Here is a 21,902-nt window from a genome sequence, read left to right on the forward strand (position 1 = left end):
TATGCGTTTATAACAAAGTTAAAAACTGTTGGTAATTTATTTTCATTATAACATTTATTTCAGAGATAATAGTTTAATATTTAAGTTCTCACAGTTTTCGATTAAGATTCAATCCCATATTATGGAAATTTTGGCAAAGGCTCGTTTACAATACAAATGTTTATACGTATATAAAAAACAATATGATTTATTTTCTGACTTTCTCTTGTGCGCGTTGATTTGCAGCTAACAACATTTGTAAACTTGTTCAAAAAGTAAACTACATATATTATAGAAATTGTGGTTGATCAGCTTAGCTTGTTGTTGTTGTTATTGTTGGCAGTACGGACTGATGGAAACAATTGACAACAGCTAAATAAACTTAAACATTCATTCACATTCACATTCACACACACATACAAACGAATAGCGAATTTATTCAATAATCATTATCAGATCATCGCCCTCCAACTTCATGCCATTGGTTATCTCCAGCTTCTTGACAATGCCCGCCTGAGGCGCCTGCACCACCATCTCCATTTTCATGGCCGAGAGCACCACCAGCGGCTGTCCCTTCTCCACTTTGTCGCCCACTTCGACGCGTATATCGATGACAGTGCCAGGCATGGGTGCGCCCACTTCGCTCTTGACTGTCTTGTTCGCCTTGGGATGCACATGAATCTCCTGCAAAATGAAATACAATAAATTTAGCAGCTGCTGTAGGAGTTTCAGCTTAGAGTGCCCACCTTAACCGCCTCCTGGTCGAGTATGTGCACCGTACGCAGCTGTCCGTTCATTTCGAAGAACACCTCGCGATCACCGTTGGACTTAAGATCAGCAGCCATGGCCATGGCCTTTAAGCTGAGTGTCTTGCCGCGCTCCAGCGTCACCTCAAACTCCTCGCCCACCTTGGGACCTGTGAGGAAGATGCGTGTGTCCAGCTTGTCCACGGGGCCAAACTTCTCGCGGAAGTGCAAATATTCGTTGGTCACTTGAGGATACAGCGCCGCTGACATAACATCCCTATCGGTTATATGCGCATGCGTCTCCTTCAGCTCCTCCTTCAGCTTGGTAAAGTCCAATGGCTCCAGCCCAGCGCCAGGACGTCCTTCAATGCGCGGCATGTCCTTTAGCACACGTGAGCGCAGCGGCTCGGGGAAGCCACCATGTGGTATGCCAATGGAGCCCTGCAGATACTCCACCACTGACTTGGGGAACGACAGCTCCTCGGCCTTCTCCAGCACCTGGTCAGCCGTCAGATTGTTCTGCACCATAAACTGCGCCAAATCGCCCACAACCTTGGACGAGGGCGTCACCTTGATGATATCACCCAGCAACAAGTTCGCCTCACGATACGCCTTCTTGACATCCTCAAAGAAGTCGCCCAATCCCAGCGAGAAGGCCTGGAACTGCAGATTGGTATACTGTCCACCAGGAATCTCATTCAGATAGACATCAGCATTGCCCGAGCGCATGGTCGTGGTGCACTCGAAGGGCGCGTAGAGCGTGCGCGTCTGCTCCCAGTAGGCGGAGTACTCCGAAACGTCGCGCAGATCGAACTTGGTGTCCAGCGGCGTGCCCTGCAGCGAAGCCACTATAGCGCCCATGCTGGGCTGCGATGTCATGCCCGACATGGAGTCCACAGCCACGTCCACAATATCAGCGCCTGCCTGAGCGCAGGCCAGCATGGAAGCCACACCAGCGCCTGAGGTATCGTGCGTGTGAATGTGAATTGGAATATCGGGATGCTTGTCGCGAATGGCAGTAATCAGCAGCCTAAAGCAAAATATTGAGTATACAATGGTCGCCTATAGTGAATCCAAGTGCAAGTTACCTTGCTGCTTCGGGCTTGAGCAGACCCGCCATGTCCTTGATGCAGAGCACGTGTGTGCCCGCCTTGACTAGTTCGTCCGCCAAGTTGGTGTAGTACTTCAGATCGTACTTGGTGCGTGTGGGATCGCTGACATCGCCAGTGTAGGAAATGGCAGCCTCCACCACGCCGCCAGCCTTGCCCGCAGCTTCCATGCCAAGAATCAGATTTGGCAGATAGTTGAGCGAGTCAAACACGCGGAATATATCCATGCCAGTTTGCACCTAAGTGAAGATATATTAATAACTGATCTTGGGCTTGCTGGACGCGCACTTACCGCCAATTCGCAGAACTTGTAGACGACATTATCGGGGTAGCTGGTGTAGCCGACGGCGTTGGCGCCGCGCAGCAGCATTTGGAATGGAATATTCGGTATGCGCTTGCGCATCTCCTCCAGCCGCTCCCAGGGGCATTCGTGCAGAAACCGGAGAGCCACATCGAAGGTGGCGCCACCCCAGTTCTCCAGCGCATAGAGATTGTTGAACTTGTGTGCCACATATGGCGAAATCTTGAGCAGATCATGCGAACGCACGCGCGTTGCCAGCAGCGATTGATGCGCATCGCGGAAGGTGGTGTCCATCAGCATGAGGTTCTTGCGTGAGCGCACCTCCTTGGCAAAGGCCTCGGGTCCTTGGCGCACAATAATGTCGCGCAGGCCCTGTGGGGGTTCCGTTACTGTAGTACAACCCCAACAAAATGAAATGTTAGTTCCAAGCAGTTGATACTTAATTTAAACAAACGCAAACAAGTCAAGCTGCAGGCTTAAATCAAACAGTTACTTATTGTTTAAACAAACGAAAATAAATGCAATGTTTATGGCAAGCATTATTAACAATATGAGCAATGATTAAGCGCTAAACGAAACATACAGAAAAATAAAATTTGGAAATTAAAATGTAAGTAAGATGCGCTTTAAAAATAAAATTATAAAGATATATACAAGACAGCTTATGTACACAGATAAATTATATACCCAGTCATAGGTTTTAGAACGGGCGCAACCTTTGGAAAATTTCGAAATTCTGCACTGAATTGTAATTTACAAATGTGAAATTAATCAAATTTATATGTATGTGTATTTGATATTTTCTAGTGATAGTTTCTTGTATATAAAGTGCAGTGTCAAGCAATTAGCTATTTATATATAAATAATTATATACAAAGTCATGTTTCTTTTAATATATAAATAGTTAATACTTGTGTGCTTTGTATATTTTACAAATCTAACTGTATAATGCGTTTATCTCTGTTTCTATAATGTTTATCTCTGGCAAATAAAAAATAACTGCAACTCAAACGTACCTTTGGCCTCGCCGCGTTCTTCACGTTCTAAGGCTTCCGGGGATAGGTCTTCGAATTGGAATGAGTGTGTCAATGACAACAGACAATGTGGATTTGGGTGTTTATGTTTGTTTGTTTGTTTGTGTGTGTGGTGCATTACAGTTGTTTGGTTTGATTTGTTTTGCATTTGCATTAAGTTTGTATTAATAGCCAATGTTAAAAACAATAATGAAAATAGAAAAGTAAAACATTAAGTATACAAATCAATAAAAATATTAAAGCATAAAGTGTTGCTCACATATAAAAAAGAAATTATAAACTTAAACCAAAGCCTTGGAAAGAAGCATGCGTTCTCCTTTAGCCCCCCACAATCTATTTCGAATTACTCAAGTTTTCGAACTCGAAATAAACCTTGGTGAGCTGGGTGCATTCACATTTAGCAGTTTGCCATGATTATGGACGCATATCTTAGAATGTGCAGACCAGACAAGGTCAACGCTGAAAACAGTTGGAGAAAAGCGACTCCCAAAACTCTTTTGGTAGCCACAAATGCAAGCGTAACACCGTAAAAAGATAAAGCACATGCCCTAAGCAACAGCAACACTTACCCAGAGGCGTGGCAGGTACATGTGGACTGACTGTAGCAGGCTTCAGCCCGGTGGCCAGTGGCGTTTGTGGTCCATTGACCAGCACTTCGCCCAGATAGTTGAGCAGCTTCTGTGCGCGATTCTGTGAGGTGCGGAACTTGAACAGCTGTGGATGCTCATCGATGAAATAGGTGTCCAGCACGCCGTGCAGGAACTTCTGATTTTCCAGCACATTGAGCAGGAAGGGAATATTAGTCTTGACGCCGCGTATGCGGAACTCGCGCAGTGCGCGATTCATTTTCGAGGCGGAGCTCTGCAGATCGCTGGCATGCGAAATAACCTTGACCAGCAGCGAGTCATAGTAGGGTGAGATTATGGCACCTGCGTAGGCCGAAGCGCTGTCCAGACGTATGCCCATGCCCTCGCCGGAACGGAACACCTCCAGACGTCCAGTGTTGGGCTGGAAGTCGTTGGCAGGATCCTCTGTGGTCACACGGCATTGAATGGCATAGCCACGTGGCTGGATTTTGTCCTGTGTATAGCCCAACTCTGGCAGCGTCATGCCCTCGGCAATGCGAATTTGTGACTGCACCAGGTCAATGCCTGTAATCTCCTCCGTCACCGTATGCTCCACCTGCAGTCGGGCGTTGACTTCGATGAAGTAAAAGTTGCCAGACTCATCGCAGAGGAACTCCACAGTGCCAGCGTTCTCATAGCCCACATGCTTGGCCAGCCGGACAGCTGCATCAGTCATTTTGTTTCTGATTTCGATGGGCAGACGTGGCGCAGGCGCAATCTCCACCACTTTCTGGTGACGACGCTGCACGGAGCAGTCGCGCTCATACAGATGCACCACATTGCCCGCCTTGTCGCCCAGCAGTTGCACTTCGATGTGACGCGGACGCTCTATGAACTTTTCAATGAACATGGCGCCGTTGCCAAAGGCAGCCTTTGCCTCGGAGCTGGCGCGATGGAAGCTCTCCTCGACCTCCTCCATTTTGCGCACCACGCGCATGCCGCGACCGCCGCCGCCATAGGCAGCTTTGAAGATAACTGGCAGTCCATGCTTTTGGCAAAAGGCCAGAGCTTCCTCTTTGGTGGTCACTGGACCGTCTGTGCCGGGCACAATGGGCACACCCGCCTCGATGGCTGCCACACGCGCCGCTACCTTGTCGCCCATGTTCTGCACCACCTTGGGCGATGGACCAATGAATCGAAGACCCGCATCGATTACAGCCTGTGCAAAGTCGCTGCGCTCGGAGAGAAAACCATAGCCTGGATGCACTGCATCCACGTCGTTCTCCTTGCACACGCGTATAATTTCTGGAATGTTTAAATACGCCTCCACTGGCGGCAAACCCTTGCCCACCATGTAGGATTCATCGGCCTTCTGGCGATGCATGTGCATTTTGTCCTGCTCCGAGTACACGGCCACCGACTTGATGCCCAACTCTGTGCAGGCGCGGAACACGCGAATGGCAATCTCTCCACGATTGGCCACCAGCACGGAGCGTATGGGCTTGTACTCCACCTGAATAGGAAATTATTTCTATTATAAATATTTATTTTTAAGCTTTACTCTGCTCACCTGACTGGAGTAACCATTTTTGCTTAGGAAATAAAGCCGAACGCGTGGCTGAGCATTGCGCAGGGTTTTGAATGCGGATTGGGCCACCGGTATGAACATCTTGAAAGCTGCAAAAGCAATGGAATTAAATATTTAAATTTTAAATGCATGGTTTTTATTTTTTATTAAAATTATAATAATGCCCTTTATTACTGTTGACATTAAATAAATACAAATAAATACGCTTGCTGCTAAAAAATAAACTTGTTTTGTTATTTTTAATTAGAAAATTGTGTGAATTGCACACAAATGTGTTAATTGTTTAAACAAATTAAGTAAATGCTAATTACTTTATTATTGTTTTTTGTTTGTGCAACATAAAAATTTTTTAGATTGCCAAGCATTCTATTTTTAATGTGTTTATACCTGACATTAATCATAAATTTTTATTAGCTGTATTAAATTTATTTAGACTGATTTATTAGTTTGGCAAAGTCATATTTAGTTTTCAAGTTTTAGGCTTTATTATTGAATTCGACTTTTGTCTTTCCGCTTGATTTTATTTTTAGACTGGCACATTAAAATTTTCCACTTTTGCTGCTTCATAATAAAAACGCTACAAATATATATTTAGCTATATCTATTTTTGCCGTAGATAGCCGCATGACATTTCGAAAAATAAATTGTTTATATTTTCGAAATGCAGAATGCTGCATGCTCTAATCGCAGACTAACGGTATATATTAAAGCAAATTAATACTTGTCAACAGCAATCATTATGCTGATGATGAGTTCGCTTATCTATTTTCATTATCATTATCTTTATCTCTAACCAAGCAAACTACATTGTACATGCTGTCAACACCTGTTGAGGATTACAATTACACCTACACTTCTTTATACACACACACACACACACACAGATATGTTTGTATGTGGCTCTCAATTATTGCAGTTACTCATTCAATGGGCCGCAATTAACACTTGTTCGTTGACCGCAAAATGTTTGCATAGTTTTGTATACAGACATGTCTGTTCGTTATATCGTGTAAATATAGCTATAAAAATGATTAATTGAAAGAAAAAAAACTTGTTCAATAAACCGTATGGCTTATCAAAATAACCTATTGGCTGATATTTGTTTTATAGTTTTTGCCAAATTTGTTTAAGCCCAGCAGTTGTATATTCTAATGATACCCTGCATATTTATACTGCACAAATTTTTTTAAGTGCATAAGATCAATAAACGTTCCATAAACATATTAAAAAAATCTTATCAAACGTTTTCGGCTATAAAGGAAACCGGCCAGACATTATTTAATTGCCGAAATAATTTTGCTAAGCACTTAATGTTTTTTAATCTACGCTCGTTTCACTTTTAAAGTCAAAATTATTAAAATCTTAAAATACGTGTAGAAAATGTATACTATACAACTGTTTGTTATCAATTGCAAAGTGCAAAATATAAATATTTATAAAGTAAGCTAAGTCTGTAGACTAATTAGAATACAAGCCGTTATCTCTAACACAACTAACTAATCTTATTAACAAACCTTTCTATTAAAAAAACCATTAAAAAAAACAGTAAAAATATTTAATATGTTTTCAAAAAGTTAAGCACTGAAAATATAATTTTAAAAAATTAACTAAATTGCATTTAATGTGCCTTAACTTATTGTATACTCTCATTGATTTTATTCCTGCTTCAATTTAGTCAAAATCCACCCTGTTGCAGTCCCATTTTAGATTTGGTGGAATAAGAATGGGGGCTAGAGACGCCAATTATATGAAAAGCTTTCCCTTTGCATACAGCGCAGACATTTACACGCATACTTATATACATGTGTTGCTGTAATAGTGTGCGTGCGTGTGTGTGTGTGTGTGTGTGTGTGTGAATGTTTGCTTGCATGTTCGTTGACCATGTCAATAGCATGCCCAAATGTATGCCGCAATGACCGATTATGTAATGATAATACACACACACACACGCACTAATACATATAGTTTATTGCAATAATAAGACGGAGGCGATTTAGAATGTGTACAGCAGACAGCGGTCGAATGATTTGGTGATTACGCTGTTTATTGAGTGCCGCTCACTTTTACTGTACAAACAGACGCACACACAGACACACATACAAGCAAACATATATATGTATCGATGTCTGATCTTGAGCACACGTTGCTAAGGTCAAAGAAGTTTTGACTGCCGCGCCTACTGCTTGAGTTATCGGCAAAAATGTTACATTAATATTTACATACGCACACATATGTACATAGATATATACTTGTGTATGTGTGCGTGTGTGTGTCTATGCTGCAAATTGATTAGCCCTAAAACAACAACAGCTTGGCTGCTTGCAATTCAATTTATTAAACTTTGATTCTATTCACATTGTGACGACTTTGAACTACAAAATTCATACATATAAAAATTTCACTTTTTTTTTTATTCATTGGTGACATTTGTACAAACACATACATGTACATATGCTAATGTTGTTGTTTTTCGCATTGGCACATGCCTTGATTTCGTCAAACACGTTTTGCTGCTTTTGATAGCGAAACCATAAGAAGGTCAGATATATAGGGCATAATAAAACTGAAGCCGAAAACAATAAATAGAACATTGACAGCAAAAATAATAAAGAGCCACATACAATGAAAGTGAAGAAGAAGCAATAAACTGTTACATACCCTTAGTAAATGCAAATTAGCAGCCGCTCCTTATCGCAGTTGTTGTTGTTTTTTTTTTCTTTCTTATCCCCACACACCTGCAGCCGCACTATTTCCAATCTGAACTAATGCGTACGCTTAACGCTCGTTCGTTGGGGCACTAAAAACAGTTTAATTATTTTCAAAGCTAATTGGCGTGATTTTGAGATTTAACAAACTATTAGCAATTTGAACGCATACAATTTGAAAAAATCACTTATGTACTCATGTAAGCCAAGCACATACATTTATATATTTATTTACTCCGGTTTGGGTAGGTAGAACACCTCGAATCAGTTTACGTTGACTTCACTAGCACTTTTCCACGCGAGGAGCTTCACGCTGCGTACGGCTGAACATCCAAATAAGCACTGAAAAAAAACGAGACGCGCTAAAAACTTGAAAGCTCTGGCAAGTTAGTAAAACACTCTCACCTTTTGGCAAGCCGCTCTCTCTAGCGCTCTCGCATCTTCTCGATGGGGTTTGTTGTTGCCTGATGTCTCGCGTGTGCGGCTGTATGTGCATGTGTGTGTGTGTGAACACATGCGTGTGGCTAACAGGCGGCAAAGCAGCAACAAGAACAACAAAGCTATCGAACTTTGTCCTACAGACTAAATACGCGAGAGCAACAGCTGTTAACGAGCCCCCATATGCAAATGTATGTGTGTATATGTGTGTCTTTGACTCCAAAAAAAAAATAATTTTAAACACAAGAGCGTGTGTCTGTTTGCACGTAGTAGCAAATCTATTTCTAGATTAATTTATTGTAATAAATTGACTATTAGCTGCACAATGCAAACTAAAATATAACTTTTTAAATTAGATTTATCAATTCTTTTCGGAAACTAAAGCATATTTGTTAGATACAACAGTCCAGCAGTTGTTTTGCATTGTCTAGACACATATTTTGCTGATAAGGTAAAGAAGCTTTTGTTAAAGTCATAAAAATCTCAAATCTATACAAAACACAGGAGAGTTCCATTGAGAGATAAGTGTATGAACGAAAGGTCGACTAATATTCGCTTAAATGGGTACATCATGCGATACCAATTTCAGCCAGGTAGCTAAACAACAACAGGTCCCCCGTAAATAATACAAGCATGGCCAGCTAGGGCAGGGAGTGGTCAGCAAGTTAGCCAAGTTATGAACAAAATAGTATTTTGTTTTTTGAATATGATCAATGTCACTAGTCATGTGCTCATAATAGATAATTCTTTAATTAATTATAATTCAGCTACTGTGCGCCTCATATCTTGTCTCAGCATAATCTTATGCAAAACTAGATACGAATACAATAAAACTATATTGCAAACAGTAGATCGCTTAAGATTAGTATGCATAAAAAATGACCGGGAAATTAATTTTTTTTTGTTTAGTCAAGATAAAAAAAAGCTTTCAGTATTGCGCTCTTTAGCAAAACCTCTAAGAACATAATAAGAGTATACTAAAAATGTGGGCTTTAAATGCAAATTTAAGAGACGTAGCTCTATTGTTGGTTACAATTGCGGCTCTTCTTTAAGAACTACTGGTTCGCCATCTAATTTTCTTATTGTTGGTAGACGTTTAATGCACTCGGCTCTATAAAGACTATCATCTAGACCCTCGGACAAAGGATTTCCAACTACCACCAAATCTTCTAGAGACTCTATTTCTGCCAAACGATTGAACTCTGACCAATCTTTTATCAAATTGTTGCTTATATATAAGACTTTAAGGCACTTAAGCGCTGTCAATCCTTTCAGTTTCTCGATTAGATTGTAACTGAGCCAAAGCTCCTCCAGTGTATCAGCTACAGCTTCCTGCAAATAAAATTTACTATACTTTTGTTGTAATTATTTAATTGGTCTTACCAATCCTGAAATTTGTTTTATGTAATTACGCGACAGCGACAGCACCTTCAGACACTTCATGCCAGACAAGCCAAATATTTTTTCAATCATATTTGTAGACATACTTATTCTTCTAAATATAAAAATTCACTGCATATTATTGCACAAGTATGTATGTAATGATTAATTATTGATTAATTACTCGCAGTTCACAAGTGTACCCAATGTGCTGTCCATTTTTTCAATAGGTGGCCACTGGAATTGCAGATCTATTTGCTTAGCATTAAGAGAATTTTGCTGCTCCCGCTCCTCCCAGCGTTTGAGTGCTTCCTTAATGGTTGTCGCCTTCGACATTGTTTCTAACAAACTAAATTCGTTATTGCTAAATTGTTACACAAACGCTTCAAACAAACAGTTTCTGTTGCTATGAGCAACCAGCTTTCTTACCACGTATTATTGAAATATATTTAAAGTGTATTTAGTAATGTATAAAAATTAATATTAAAAAGCATGCATAATGCTCAAACAGATAATTTACTTTAAATTTTTTTAAACGTGATTAAATAGCCCGCTTCACATTTCGATAATTAATCGACTCTGTGAAGTAACATTTTGAAATGAGTTAACATATTGCTGCGCTCAACTCGATAATAAATTCAAATGTTCGTTTTATTTGAAATCAGAAATGAGATGCAAAGCAAAATTGCAGTTGTTAATGTTGCCAGTTTATTGGTAACTGTCGACGAGCTTAGAATAGTTGTGCACCATGATTGAATCCATATTCTCCGGTCTAACTACAATAGATCCTCCAGAAACTTTTGCCTTAATGAAGGCTTTTGCTGATGATCAGCATCCGGAGAAACTCTTTTTAGCAATTGGTGGTATGTACTTATATTTTTGTATATTTTCAAATCTATTAAAATTCATTTAAGTAATGCAACATATAATTATATTGCGTACTGTGCTTATAATCTAAACTAGATATACTAAAATTTATCTATTAATTGTTGTGTGCGAATATTATTAAAATGGCCTTGAGCACCAAATGTTTAATGCACATATGATTATGAAGCTTAAACTAAAGTTGTTTATGCACGTTGCGTTTTGTGGCAGAACCGTATATCTAATCTAATCACGCTGTAGTGCACACTTAAGCATTATTTTTGCGAGTATTATTTTACGAACAAATATAGTTCCTTATTAGCTATGAATTAGCTATTAACTATTAAAACATTGAAAATTCTATAGACAAACTACACATAAGAGTAATGCTATTTTTAATTGGTGACAGCCGAAATTAATTATATTTTATTTCTAGTGCACACATGCAAGTAATCTTTTTTTAAGCTCCAAAATTTCACTAATCACCGTCTTATGCACACACAGCTTACCGAGATGATAGTGGAAAGCCTTGGGTTCTGCCAGTTGTTCGAAAAACTGAAATTCAAGTTGCTGGGGACACTGCACTTGATCACGAGTATCTGCCGCTTTTTGGTATGCATATTTAATATTTATATTTTACAATTATTAATGTTCCAACTACTTTAGGTTACCCTCATTTTACGACTGCAGTAATGGAACTAGCGCTGGGTAAAAGTTCAAAAGCCATTCAGCAAAATCGCGTAAGTCCTTTAGTTGCAATAAGCTTATAACAAGTCATGCAGTTAAAGTTAATAATAAAATAAAATTTATTTTAATTTAACAGGCTGTCAGTGTGCAAACCATATCCTGCACAGGATCTTTACGATTGGTTGCAGATTTGCTGCATCAAAAAATGAAACGAAACATAGTTTACTTCTCGAATCCCACATGGCACTACCACGCATCGATTTTTAGAGCCGCTGGCTTCACCTCAATTCATGATTACCGCTACTGGGATCCAGAAAATCGCTGCTTGGATATAAGTGGCATGCTCGCTGACTTGGAGCAGGCACCGGCTTCTTCAATAATCGTTTTGCATGCCTGCGGGCACAATCCATCGGGTATGGATCCCACCAAGGAACAATGGATGCAGATAGCCGATCTCATGGAGGAGAAGAATCTTGTGCCACTCTTTGACTTTGCTTATCATGGGTTTGTTAGCGGTGATCCTGATCTAGATGCGTGGGCTGTGAGATATTTTGTGGACAAAGGCTTCGAGCTCTTCGTATGTCAATCCTTTTCTAAGAACTTTGGCTTGTATGGCGAACGTGTTGGTAATCTGATAATAGTGCAACAAAGCTCTACGACTAGCGATGCGCTCTTATCTCAATTAACTCCGCTGATTGTTACCAAGCACTTGACACCAGGTGCATACGGGCCAAGAATTGTAGCCAAAATACTGAACACACCGACCTTCCGTGAGGAGTGGATGGAAAACTTGACAACTATGGCTACTCGCATTCGCAAGATGCGTCAATTACTGCATGATAAGCTTGTTACATTGGGAACACCTGGAAATTGGGATCATATTGTTCAACAGGTGGGCATGTTCTCTTATACAGGTCTCACAAAAAATCAAGTTAGTATACTTGTCCAAAAATATCATGTTTATATGCCAAAATCTGGACGAATGAATATGTGCGGACTTACCTTAGCTAATATTGATTATGTTGCGCAGGCTATAAACGGAGCAGTTATAGCCGATGTTGCTTAACCTGTTCTCGAAATGATTTGATACTAAGATTCAAATTCAGGCAACGAGTATTGTAATGTTTAATTATTATTGGTAATAAACGGCTGACAATATTCGCATTAACATTAGTTTTGGCTTTCTCTTCTTAGTCCTTTTTTAGATGCTAATTAATTGTACCTACAGACTTACAACACATTTGTTCGTTATATTTTTTAAATGTCTATCGAAAAAAATCGCATGTTCTTAAATTTAAATTTCGATTGGCCGATAGAAGGTAACTTATAAGAAATAATCTTTAGGTATATTTTTGCTCGGAGCTTACGGTCACACTGTCTTTACCAATTGTTAATAACAATTCGTTTTCGCCGCTGCGGTTTGTGCTTTTGTCTACGATGTCTTCGATTTTCGCGAATGTAAAAAAGGGACCGGCAATTGAAGTATTTGCCTTGACCCAAGCATTTAAGGATGACAAACATCCAAAGAAGGTTAATGTGGCTGTTGGTGGTATGTATAAGGCATAATTGTTATTAATTAAAATAGTTTTTACAAAGATAACAACTGCACTTCTCTTTGATTAGTTTAACCTTGTTTTTTCATATTGCGTTACATGCAGTTTATAAATTTGTATTTGCATATGAGTGTAAACAAATGCCAAAAACGCAACTTGCGGCAATTAGTATCTTTATGTTGTTTTTATTTTAAAACGAATACATTCATACATAATTATGTATAGTAAATATGTATAAGTTCGCATTTACTTCCAACAATAATATCTATATATATTCGTATTTAGACAAACAGATATTGTCGTGATAGAGGTCATTTAAATGACAAACAGTGAAAAATCTCTGTTACATACTTTAAACAATAAATGAAATAGATTTTTTTATCGGCAAAAAGCATACATCTTACACATTCCACATCTTTGTGAGCATAAATAAACTCACACCGAGACATAACGTGCATACATATGTACATATGTATGTAAGTATGTGCGTATATTCGCTGGTGATTAAAGAATGAAGAAAATATGCTAAATTGGCAATGAATGCTTAGTTAAACCGTTATCTGTAAGAAAGCAATATTTTTAAAAACACTAGCTTGTCTGTATTTGTCTATAGATTAAGATAGAGCTGCAAGTAAACTGTTTAAATGTACAAAACAAATTTTATTTACCACATGCTGGGATTATTAGTGAAGAACTTTGATCTTTTGCTGATAATAAATACTAGCTGTTAAGCTCATAAAAAGGGTATCATAAAGTTGTTCAAATGTATGATCACTATTAAGATTGAAATCACAACGAAAACGATAAATATCAATGCTAGTGTTATCTTTTAATTAATAATTATGATATGATTATGTAAGAGGTAATAAATGATTGCTTAGCACTAACATGGGCACACATGTGTATAGATCTTATCAATTTATTTGTGGGCGTGGTTACTGATGGAGCTTGTTAATCTAATCTGTTCATATTGCATTTTAAAGCCCCTTAGCTACGCTTTCAAAGAGTATTAAAAGTTTAACAAAAAGTTAACAAAACTAAAGTACATATATACGATTATATTACAATTGTAATTAAAATCTATTAAAATTACAGCATACCGCACGGACCAGGGTGAACCATGGGTGCTGCCAGTCGTGCGAAAAACGGAAATAAGTATTGCTGGCGATGAGTCCCTCAACCACGAATATTTGCCTGTGACGGGTAAGTTAAGAATTGAGCACAATTAAAACTAATTTAAACTAATGAAATTGTTTTCTATCTTTAGGTCTGGATACCTTTACACGTGCAGCTACGGAACTGGTGCTGGGTGCCAACTCTGTAGCTATAAAGGAGAAGCGTGTAAGTTGTCTTAAATTAAATCCAAACGGAAACGAAGCAGACTATATTAAATTACTATTTGTAGGCATTTGGCGTCCAAACCATATCTGGCACAGGTGCCTTGCGCGTGGCTGCTGACTTCTTGCACCAGCAACTGGGACGTAATACGGTCTATTACTCAAATCCAACCTGGGAGAATCATCATAAGATTTTTGTTGACTGCGGCTATACTAAGTTGCATTCGTACCGCTATTGGGACCAAAACAAGCGTCAGTTGGATTTCGAAGGTATGCTGGCTGACTTAGAACAGGCGCCGGCAGACTCTGTCATTATTTTGCATGCCTGCGCACACAATCCCACGGGCATGGATCCCACTCAGGAGCAATGGAAGCAGCTTGCCGATCTAATGGAGCGTAAGAAGCTCTTCCCGCTTTTTGATTCGGCCTATCAAGGCTTTGCTAGTGGTGATCCTGATCGTGATGCTTGGGCTGTGCGCTACTTTGTGGACCGCGGCTTCGAGTTGTTTTGTTGCCAATCGTTTGCAAAGAACTTTGGTCTATACTGCGAGAGAGCTGGCAATCTGACCATTGTGCAGCAGAGTCCTGACACCAAGGATCAGATACATTCACAGATGACCCTGATTATTCGCGGCAACTATTCAAATCCACCAGCATATGGGGCTCGCATAGTTTCTAAAGTATTGAACACGCCGGAGTTACGACAGGAATGGATGGAATGTATCAAATCCATGTCGAGCCGCATTCGCCTGATGCGTCAATCATTGCGTGACAAGCTCGTTTCGTTGGGTACTCCTGGCAACTGGGACCACATTGTCAATCAAATTGGCATGTTCTCCTACACTGGTCTCAACCAGAAGCAGGTCAATATGCTCATTAAGGACTATCACATCTATTTGCTTCAAACCGGACGTATTAACATGTGCGGCCTTAATACCGGCAACTTAGATTACGTAGCTGAGGCTATTCACGCTGCTGTGACATCCAACAATTCATCGCTATAAGCAACAACGAAACACAACAATAATTTGGTTAAAGGAAAAATAGTCCAAGAATCTAGAAAAAACAAGCTAATGCAACACAATTTATAAGCATTTTGAAGCAATAATTTACAATGTTGTAGAATAACCAAGTATACATCTAGCATTTAATACAAAATATTACTGTTTCTAGTTGCAATATATTTACTTTTAATAATATTTAATGCATTTTATTCTTTAGCATTACATCAAGTTTTTCTATTTTCAAACTACCGATAAATCTAACACCAGCTTATCGTTATCGATATTTACTTAAAAGTACTGCACCGAGAATCTTTGTCATTAAAAATATTGTTTACATGCAGAGGCTTTTGTTATAAACTTTTGGAATGGCTGGTAATTGTCTTTAATATAAGAATGGAACAATTTCATTAAATTAAACTTTATTCAGACAAATCTGTGGCAAATAAAAAGCAATGTGATGATGCAAAGCCCTCAACATCTTCCGCAGCCAGCGCAGATGTCAATGAGGACCCACTTTTTCCGCCACCCAAGCCAGGCAAAGCTCCCAATTATGGCACCAACAATACTTTAGAGCTGCTGGAACGCATACCAAGCCAAATGGTAGATCTCAAGTTAAACGAAGTACTTACTGCCGTCAAAACAGTAGATAATCTCTGTGATTATCCCAAGTGTAAAACTAAAACGAGTCTAATGGGCCAGGACTGTGAACTCTGTAAGAAGCGTTTCTGTTTTAAACATGGCCTGCCCGAAGTGCATGGATGTGGGATGGAGAAAAAACGAGAGGAGCGTAAGAATTTCTTACATCCAAAGCCATTAAAGACTGTGCGACATGAGGAGGATCTGAAAAATGCAAAAAAGAAGTTAAATGAAAAACTTAAAAATATGCAAGTGGGACGCACGCAAAAGGCGCCAACTGGCAGCAGTGGAAAAAAGAAAAAATAATTGTTATTATAGTCATCATAAATTTCAAATTTGTTTTATTAAACGGTGTATAAAAATGAACACACATACATACGTATGTGTACAAACTCACAGACAATAACAAAAATCAGCTGATTGCAATTCGAATCAGACGCAAATGGCTGCTATCAAAAATTTGTTTAAAATTCATAATTTAACTGTGCAATTGATTTTAAAGCGCAATGTGCACTATACACAAGGACAAGCGCCCAACAAAGTACGCGAATACTTTTATTACATTGACCACGAGGGAATGGTGTGTACACTCAAGAAGCTTTGCTACAAATCTTACATGATTGCATTTACATACTATATATCTTTCATGCAGCTGTTTTTGGATGACGCCAAGATGAAAAACTTTACATCCTGCTTTAAGGAGAAGAAATTTCTTAAGTTCTTTTTTAGTCGCGTGCGTCGAAATGAAACCAATCGTTATCCAATGTTTGCCTACATCTCGCCTTGTGGTCGCGAGCACAACTTTGTGCGCTGTGACGATACACCCATTGTGTTTACTCAACTACATGATAGCAATTCCTTAGGCTATGCTCATGGAGGTCCCGATATGACCGTACCCTTCTTGCCACAAAAACTTTATATGCATCCACAGAGCGGTCGTGTATATCATCCAGCTTGGGACAAAGTGGGCGGTATTGGTCTGGTGCGCTCCAAATTGGCCATAGAACTGAGCCAGCACTTTGAATTTACAAAAGACGACAATGCGCCAACGCATATTCATTGGCACGGCGAACATATACAGCTGGAAAATGATTGGGTCAGTGTCAAATAACTGATGCTCACAATCACGAGTTAAATATTTAATAGAAGTCATAACAATTCTTTGTATATAGGGTTTGTACATAGTATATAGCTTATTAAATTTACTCAATGCTCAAAGGCTTAAACTCGCCCTCCTGCACTTTAACCCATGAGAGTCCAGTAGCTGCGCCACCGCCATTGCCTTCAGTTGAAGCGCTTGGACTCTTGTTCTTACGTATGTGCTCCATAACCGGGCCATGAACATCTGCTTGGAATTTTTCGAATACTATAAAGTGCGGATCATCTGTGGGCGGCTTGTCATAGATATGCGTCATTATGTCAGTTATACTCTTTTGGACGCGCGCTACAAACGCTTCCCGATTACTTTTCAGCAGCTGTGCCACGTCGGCGTTAGGCACCTTATTCGGAGGCACATTCCGTATGCTTTCTAATGGATCTGCGAACAATGCCTGCATATACTTAAGCACTTGCCACAGATGATCTTCGCCGCAGCGCCACTCCTGGAAGGCGTTGCTAATGTCAAGACTAAATGTGTATGGACAAACGAGAGGATGCACTACGTTGTGCTGGAAGATAATGGCGGGAAGTGACTTGTCATCGGGAAAGCGATCAGGCAATAGTATTGAGAAACGAAATACGGCCTTTTCATAGAAGCCCTGGCGTCCAAAGAAAACTCCAAACCATTCTGTAAGCAATAAATGTTTTAGTTACATATAGTAACAAAAAATGCGAATACTAACGCAAAGAGTTTTCATAGCTGGGAATAACATACACTCCGGATAGCTTCTCTGATTCAATCATTTTGCTGAAAGGAGACAATATTAAAATCTGTTGATGCGCTGTCTTTTTATTTGTGCTTACTACTCAGCAAGAATCTTGTACTCCTGTTGTATGGTTGCAAGGAGCAGCTTTTCATCTTTATTTTGCGCTTCCAGATCAAGCGTCATTTTTGTGTTTTATTAAATTTATTGTTTTTGTTTCAGATAGTAAACAATTGCACAGATGAGTGACTTTAAGTCACCTGTTACTTTAACGTAACGAATCACACTCACAACTAACCGTGACTCAGTTACAAGTAGTTGTGCTGTGGCTCCCTGGCACGCTGGACTCTAAATAAATAAAAAGTCTCAGTATGCGTAAGTAGCAGAAATTATTAAATTTCGGACACATATTTTACTAAAACTACAAAATGACGTCTTATAAATCAGATACGGACCAAGGACCAAAGGTGGATGATGTCGAATTCATACAAGACGAGGCGCAAACATCAAACCTAGTAGCGGCATCGGCATCAACATTCGAAACAGCTGTGCATAACATTGATGAAGGGGTGGGCAAGGATGCGCCCAACGGAAACGAGAAAACTGTACCTGAGTTCTACAGCAAGGCTCAAAAGTATTGGTCTGAAGTACCTGCAACTGTGAATGGGATGCTTGGTGGCCTTGGCTATATCAGTGCTATAGATGTACAAGGATCCAAGAATTTTATACGTGAAATAAAAGTGCCCGGCAAAAGATGGGCTCTAGACTGCGGTGCCGGTATCGGTAGAGTTTCTCGTAATTTGCTAATGCCGCTATTTACAAAGGTCGATCTGGTAGAACAGGATCCAACGTTTGCTGAAAAGGCCCGCGAGCTGTGTGCAGGAGATGAAGCGCGTTGCAACAACTTTGGTCAAGTTTATAATGTTGGCCTGCAAGAATTCGTTGCGGAGCACAAGTATGACTTAATATGGAGTCAGTGGGTCCTTGGTCACCTCACAGATCCTGATCTATTAGCATTTTTTCGTCGCATGCGTTTTGCTCTGGAGCCAGATGCTTATTTTTGCATCAAAGAAAACGTTAGCCAAACAAAAGCCGCTGTGAAAGATGAGGAGGATTCGTCAGTTACGCGTCCGCTTGAAATTTATGAGAGAATACTCAAGGAGGCTGGATTTCGCATAGTGAGAAAGGTGCGACAACAAAATTTTCCGAAAGGACTGTTTCCTGTTTACATGATTGCCTGTAAATCAAATACAAAGACTGGCGCTTAAATATAATAGTACTTGTTGCCTTATGTTTACCCCCATATCTAATGTAAAAATAAATTGAACTATTTACGCTGCTGACAAAATACTAACAAAATTTAAATTCATAAATATTTGCGGATCAACGTACTAGTACTTGTAACTATTAAATACCTAAGTACATTTAGGTAGCTGCCTATCGAAATCCGATAGACTTGCAGCTTTTATCACTTGGAATTCACAAGTGCGGTGCATTTAGATTAAATCATCATGGCAAAACGCGTACAACCGGCGTGGCAAGCTCCAAAGTCAGCAGAGCGTCCTCAACTGAAACTGTACAACAGTCTGACGAGACAGAAGGAGCCATTTGTGCCGCTGGACGGCAACAATGTTACTTGGTATAGCTGCGGTCCTACGGTCTACGATGCCTCCCACATGGGGCATGCTAGGTAAGAGACGCCACATCACCAGCGTGTGTTTATTATCTTATCTGAGCATCTTTTGGTGTTTCATAGATCTTACATTTCTTTCGATATACTGCGACGCATATTGGCCAATTATTTCAACTACAACGTGCACTACGTCATGAACATCACAGACATTGATGACAAAATAATAAAGCGCGCACGTCAATACCATCTGTTTGAGCAATATGCACACGCGGCAGATCAGCTCCCATTGGAACAGCTGTTAAGCGATCAGAAGCTCGTACTGACGCAACTTCAAGCCAAATGTGACAAGAATACCGATCCCGATAAGAAAGTCATGTTTGACAAGACCTTACAGCGCATGAACGATGCCGTCGAGGCACTAACCAAGGCTGTCAGCAAAAACGATGTGCAGTTGATTGCAGAGAGTCGTCGTCATTATTTGGAAGAAGCTAAGGATCCCATAGCCGAGTGGTTGGATGACAAGCAGGGCGCAAATGTCAACGACAATGCTGTGTTTGAGTCTCTGCCACGCTACTGGGAGGATCAATTTCACAATGACATGAAGTCGTTAAATGTAAGTTACAACAGCACTGGAAGAAAAGTTCGCCTTAATTCTATTTAATTTTGTTAGATCTTGCCACCAGATGTTTTGACGCGCGTCTCTGAGTATGTGCCACAGATTGTTGCATTTATACAACGCATCATTGACAATAAATTGGCCTACGAAGCAAACGGTTCGGTTTACTTTGATGTAAATGGCTTTGATAAGCGCGATAATCACCATTATGCCAAGCTGGTGCCAGAAGCCTATGGCGACACCACACAGCTGCAAGAGGGTGAAGGTGATTTGTCTGTGACTGAGGACAAACTCTCGGAGAAGCGCTCGGCCAATGACTTTGCGCTGTGGAAGGCAAGCAAGGCTGGTGAGCCTTGGTGGGATAGTCCTTGGGGTCGTGGTCGACCAGGCTGGCACATTGAATGCTCAGCCATGGCCTCCGATATTTTTGGCTCAATGTTTGACATACACACCGGCGGCGTAGATTTGAAATTCCCCCATCATGACAATGAGCTGGCGCAATCCGAGGCGGCATTTGATGGAGCTGAATGGGTTAAATACTTTTTGCATACAGGTCATCTAACCATTGCTGGATGCAAAATGTCCAAATCGCTTAAGAATTTCATAACCATACAAGAGGCGCTAAAGAAGCACTCAGCAACACAACTGCGTCTGGCATTTCTGCTACACTCCTGGAAAGACACGCTGGATTACTCCGATAATACGATGGAAATGGCAACGCAGTATGAAAAGTTTTTAAATGTAAGAATATACTTTCTAATAGTTTCTTTGGCAATTGTTTATAACTTGCTGTTCTTGCAGGAATTTTTCTTGAATGTAAAGGATCTAACGCGTCATGTGGTCTCTGGCAAGGCCATGGAACAGTTTAATCAGTGGACAGCCGTGGAGGCGGCATTACAGTCTAAATTTGGCGCCTCACAAGCGCAAGTGCATGCAGCCTTGTGTGGTAAGCTAAATAACTTAAATTAATCAAGCTCAAGTAAACTTACGCTGTTTCCTTATTTAGATAATGTTGACACACGCAGCGCTCTGGATGCGATACGTGAACTGGTGTCCACTACCAACATCTACATTCGAGACAACAAGAGCAGATTGAACAATTTGCTGCTGCGCAATATTGCAAGCTATATAACAGATCTGTTGCATATATTTGGCGCTATAGCTGGACCACGTGGTGGTATAGGTTTCCCATTGAGCGGTACATCCGCTGATGCTGGAGCTAGTGATCATGAAGCCTTGGTCATGCCCTATGTACAGTCAGTGGCTGAGTTTAGAAATCTCGTGCGTGAACAGGCAAAGACGCTAAATGCTGTTGCGATATTGAAGCTCTGCGATGAGCTGCGTGACGATGTGCTGCCCAACTTGGGTGTACGCCTGGAGGACAAGGATGGTGGCAAGTACGCTGTCAAGCTGGTGGATCGGGATGCACTGCTGCGTGAACGTGAGGCCAAGCAGGCTGCTGAAGCTGAGCGAGCGGCAGAAAAGGAACGTAAGAAGCAAGCGTTGGCACTGGCTGCAGCTGCTAAGGAGGCGGCTCGTCGCATTAACCCTAAGGATATGTTCCGCAGCGAAACTGACAAGTATTCCGCATTTGGCGAAGATGGTCTACCTACACATGATAAGGAGGGAAAAGAGATTAGCAAAGGTCAACTAAAGAAGCTGCAAAAACTCCAGTCACAACAACAGCAACGCTACGAAGAGTATTTGGCTTCTCAGAGTTAAACAATGCAATGCATACCTTAATTTAAATGCAGTTAAAGTTTATTTTACATTATTTTTGATACAAGCCTGTTTTCAACTCCGCTAATTTAATAAACCAAATTCTTAAATTGCACTCAGCCGGCTTGGATTAACTAATATATTT

The 21,902-nt window shown here is 40.3% G+C and overlaps 9 protein-coding genes across 10 annotated transcripts; 6 read left to right on the forward strand and 3 right to left on the reverse strand.

Moving 5' to 3' along the window:
• Window positions 1–47: 47 nt before the first annotated feature.
• Window positions 48–8,358, reverse strand: LOC108595975 (pyruvate carboxylase, mitochondrial-like). Of its 2 annotated transcripts, XM_017981262.2 has the most exons (9): window positions 8,246–8,358; window positions 7,982–8,120; window positions 5,306–5,412; window positions 3,739–5,248; window positions 3,152–3,199; window positions 2,127–2,524; window positions 1,814–2,073; window positions 726–1,755; window positions 48–663 (listed from the first exon to the last, which is right to left on the reverse strand). In XM_017981262.2, exons 3-9 carry the CDS (start codon window positions 5,402–5,404, stop codon window positions 415–417), a joined length of 3,594 nt encoding a protein of 1,197 aa, XP_017836751.2. In that variant the 5' UTR covers window positions 5,405–5,412; window positions 7,982–8,120; window positions 8,246–8,358; the 3' UTR covers window positions 48–414. The 2 variants fall into 2 exon arrangements, with proteins under 2 accessions (XP_017836751.2, XP_033149119.1); XM_033293228.1 differs by lacking the exon at window positions 3,152–3,199.
• Window positions 8,359–9,495: 1,137 nt separating this feature from the next.
• Window positions 9,496–10,182, reverse strand: LOC108595995 (dynein light chain 1, axonemal). Its single transcript, XM_017981282.1, has 3 exons — window positions 10,031–10,182; window positions 9,850–9,961; window positions 9,496–9,798 (listed from the first exon to the last, which is right to left on the reverse strand). Exons 1-3 carry the CDS (start codon window positions 10,180–10,182, stop codon window positions 9,496–9,498), a joined length of 567 nt encoding a protein of 188 aa, XP_017836771.1.
• A 373-nt stretch (window positions 10,183–10,555) lies between these two features.
• LOC108595986 (aspartate aminotransferase, cytoplasmic-like) lies at window positions 10,556–12,570 on the forward strand. Its single transcript, XM_017981274.2, has 4 exons — window positions 10,556–10,709; window positions 11,215–11,322; window positions 11,377–11,450; window positions 11,534–12,570. The coding sequence occupies exons 1-4, from the start codon at window positions 10,595–10,597 to the stop codon at window positions 12,461–12,463; spliced, it is 1,227 nt and encodes a 408-aa protein (XP_017836763.1). The 5' UTR covers window positions 10,556–10,594; the 3' UTR covers window positions 12,464–12,570.
• A 216-nt stretch (window positions 12,571–12,786) lies between these two features.
• On the forward strand, window positions 12,787–15,486 carry LOC108595985 (aspartate aminotransferase, cytoplasmic). The gene is made up of 4 exons (XM_017981273.2): window positions 12,787–12,946; window positions 14,046–14,153; window positions 14,218–14,291; window positions 14,356–15,486. Exons 1-4 carry the CDS (start codon window positions 12,835–12,837, stop codon window positions 15,289–15,291), a joined length of 1,230 nt encoding a protein of 409 aa, XP_017836762.1. The 5' UTR covers window positions 12,787–12,834; the 3' UTR covers window positions 15,292–15,486.
• Window positions 15,487–15,525: 39 nt separating this feature from the next.
• LOC108595996 (DNA-binding protein SMUBP-2) lies at window positions 15,526–16,280 on the forward strand. The gene is made up of 2 exons (XM_017981283.2): window positions 15,526–15,663; window positions 15,719–16,280. Exons 1-2 carry the CDS (start codon window positions 15,657–15,659, stop codon window positions 16,231–16,233), a joined length of 522 nt encoding a protein of 173 aa, XP_017836772.1. The 5' UTR covers window positions 15,526–15,656; the 3' UTR covers window positions 16,234–16,280.
• Window positions 16,279–17,105, forward strand: LOC108595994 (UPF0598 protein CG30010). Its single transcript, XM_017981281.2, has 2 exons — window positions 16,279–16,507; window positions 16,580–17,105. The coding sequence occupies exons 1-2, from the start codon at window positions 16,370–16,372 to the stop codon at window positions 17,036–17,038; spliced, it is 597 nt and encodes a 198-aa protein (XP_017836770.1). The 5' UTR covers window positions 16,279–16,369; the 3' UTR covers window positions 17,039–17,105.
• Window positions 17,037–18,039, reverse strand: LOC108595993 (protein crossbronx). The gene is made up of 3 exons (XM_017981280.2): window positions 17,890–18,039; window positions 17,769–17,833; window positions 17,037–17,713 (listed from the first exon to the last, which is right to left on the reverse strand). Exons 1-3 carry the CDS (start codon window positions 17,973–17,975, stop codon window positions 17,130–17,132), a joined length of 735 nt encoding a protein of 244 aa, XP_017836769.1. The 5' UTR covers window positions 17,976–18,039; the 3' UTR covers window positions 17,037–17,129.
• A 38-nt stretch (window positions 18,040–18,077) lies between these two features.
• On the forward strand, window positions 18,078–19,138 carry LOC108595988 (alpha N-terminal protein methyltransferase 1). Its single transcript, XM_017981276.2, has 2 exons — window positions 18,078–18,164; window positions 18,237–19,138. The coding sequence occupies exons 1-2, from the start codon at window positions 18,161–18,163 to the stop codon at window positions 19,055–19,057; spliced, it is 825 nt and encodes a 274-aa protein (XP_017836765.2). The 5' UTR covers window positions 18,078–18,160; the 3' UTR covers window positions 19,058–19,138.
• Window positions 19,139–19,241: 103 nt separating this feature from the next.
• On the forward strand, window positions 19,242–21,872 carry LOC108595978 (cysteine--tRNA ligase, cytoplasmic). Its single transcript, XM_017981265.2, has 5 exons — window positions 19,242–19,479; window positions 19,546–20,035; window positions 20,093–20,779; window positions 20,840–20,984; window positions 21,045–21,872. The coding sequence occupies exons 1-5, from the start codon at window positions 19,301–19,303 to the stop codon at window positions 21,758–21,760; spliced, it is 2,217 nt and encodes a 738-aa protein (XP_017836754.1). The 5' UTR covers window positions 19,242–19,300; the 3' UTR covers window positions 21,761–21,872.
• The last annotated feature ends 30 nt before the right edge of the window (window positions 21,873–21,902 follow it).

This window comes from Drosophila busckii, chromosome 2R (genome assembly GCF_011750605.1).
Source record: "Drosophila busckii strain San Diego stock center, stock number 13000-0081.31 chromosome 2R, ASM1175060v1, whole genome shotgun sequence".
NCBI lineage: Eukaryota > Metazoa > Arthropoda > Insecta > Diptera > Drosophilidae > Drosophila > Drosophila busckii.

Bases quoted from the DNA above. Each gene is read 5' to 3' on its own strand.
- LOC108595985 (XM_017981273.2), top strand. From the start codon at position 12,835: ATGTCTTCGATTTTCGCGAATGTAAAAAAGGGACCGGCAATTGAAGTA. The intron at 12,947-14,045 runs GTATGTATAAGG...TTAAAATTACAG, and splicing joins GGTTAATGTGGCTGTTGGTG to CATACCGCACGGACCAGGGT. The intron at 14,154-14,217 runs GTAAGTTAAGAA...TTCTATCTTTAG, and splicing joins CGAATATTTGCCTGTGACGG to GTCTGGATACCTTTACACGT.
- LOC108595975 (XM_017981262.2), bottom strand. From the start codon at position 5,404: ATGTTCATACCGGTGGCCCAATCCGCATTCAAAACCCTGCGCAATGCT. The intron at 2,074-2,126 runs GTAAGTGCGCGT...ATCTTCACTTAG, and splicing joins ACAAGTTCTGCGAATTGGCG to GTGCAAACTGGCATGGATAT. The intron at 1,756-1,813 runs GTAACTTGCACT...ATTTTGCTTTAG, and splicing joins CTCAAGCCCGAAGCAGCAAG to GCTGCTGATTACTGCCATTC.
- LOC108595986 (XM_017981274.2), top strand. From the start codon at position 10,595: ATGATTGAATCCATATTCTCCGGTCTAACTACAATAGATCCTCCAGAA. The intron at 10,710-11,214 runs GTATGTACTTAT...ATGCACACACAG, and splicing joins ACTCTTTTTAGCAATTGGTG to CTTACCGAGATGATAGTGGA. The intron at 11,323-11,376 runs GTATGCATATTT...CAACTACTTTAG, and splicing joins CGAGTATCTGCCGCTTTTTG to GTTACCCTCATTTTACGACT.
- LOC108595994 (XM_017981281.2), top strand. From the start codon at position 16,370: ATGGCTGCTATCAAAAATTTGTTTAAAATTCATAATTTAACTGTGCAA. The intron at 16,508-16,579 runs GTGTGTACACTC...TCTTTCATGCAG, and splicing joins ACATTGACCACGAGGGAATG to CTGTTTTTGGATGACGCCAA.
- LOC108595995 (XM_017981282.1), bottom strand. From the start codon at position 10,182: ATGTCGAAGGCGACAACCATTAAGGAAGCACTCAAACGCTGGGAGGAG. The intron at 9,962-10,030 runs GTAATTAATCAA...TTTTATATTTAG, and splicing joins GGTACACTTGTGAACTGCGA to AAGAATAAGTATGTCTACAA. The intron at 9,799-9,849 runs GTAAGACCAATT...TTTTATTTGCAG, and splicing joins TAAAACAAATTTCAGGATTG to GAAGCTGTAGCTGATACACT.
- LOC108595978 (XM_017981265.2), top strand. From the start codon at position 19,301: ATGGCAAAACGCGTACAACCGGCGTGGCAAGCTCCAAAGTCAGCAGAG. The intron at 20,036-20,092 runs GTAAGTTACAAC...TAATTTTGTTAG, and splicing joins ATGACATGAAGTCGTTAAAT to ATCTTGCCACCAGATGTTTT. The intron at 20,985-21,044 runs GTAAGCTAAATA...TTCCTTATTTAG, and splicing joins AGTGCATGCAGCCTTGTGTG to ATAATGTTGACACACGCAGC.
- LOC108595993 (XM_017981280.2), bottom strand. From the start codon at position 17,975: ATGACGCTTGATCTGGAAGCGCAAAATAAAGATGAAAAGCTGCTCCTT. The intron at 17,834-17,889 runs GTAAGCACAAAT...GTCTCCTTTCAG, and splicing joins TACAAGATTCTTGCTGAGTA to CAAAATGATTGAATCAGAGA. The intron at 17,714-17,768 runs GTTAGTATTCGC...TATTGCTTACAG, and splicing joins CAGCTATGAAAACTCTTTGC to AATGGTTTGGAGTTTTCTTT.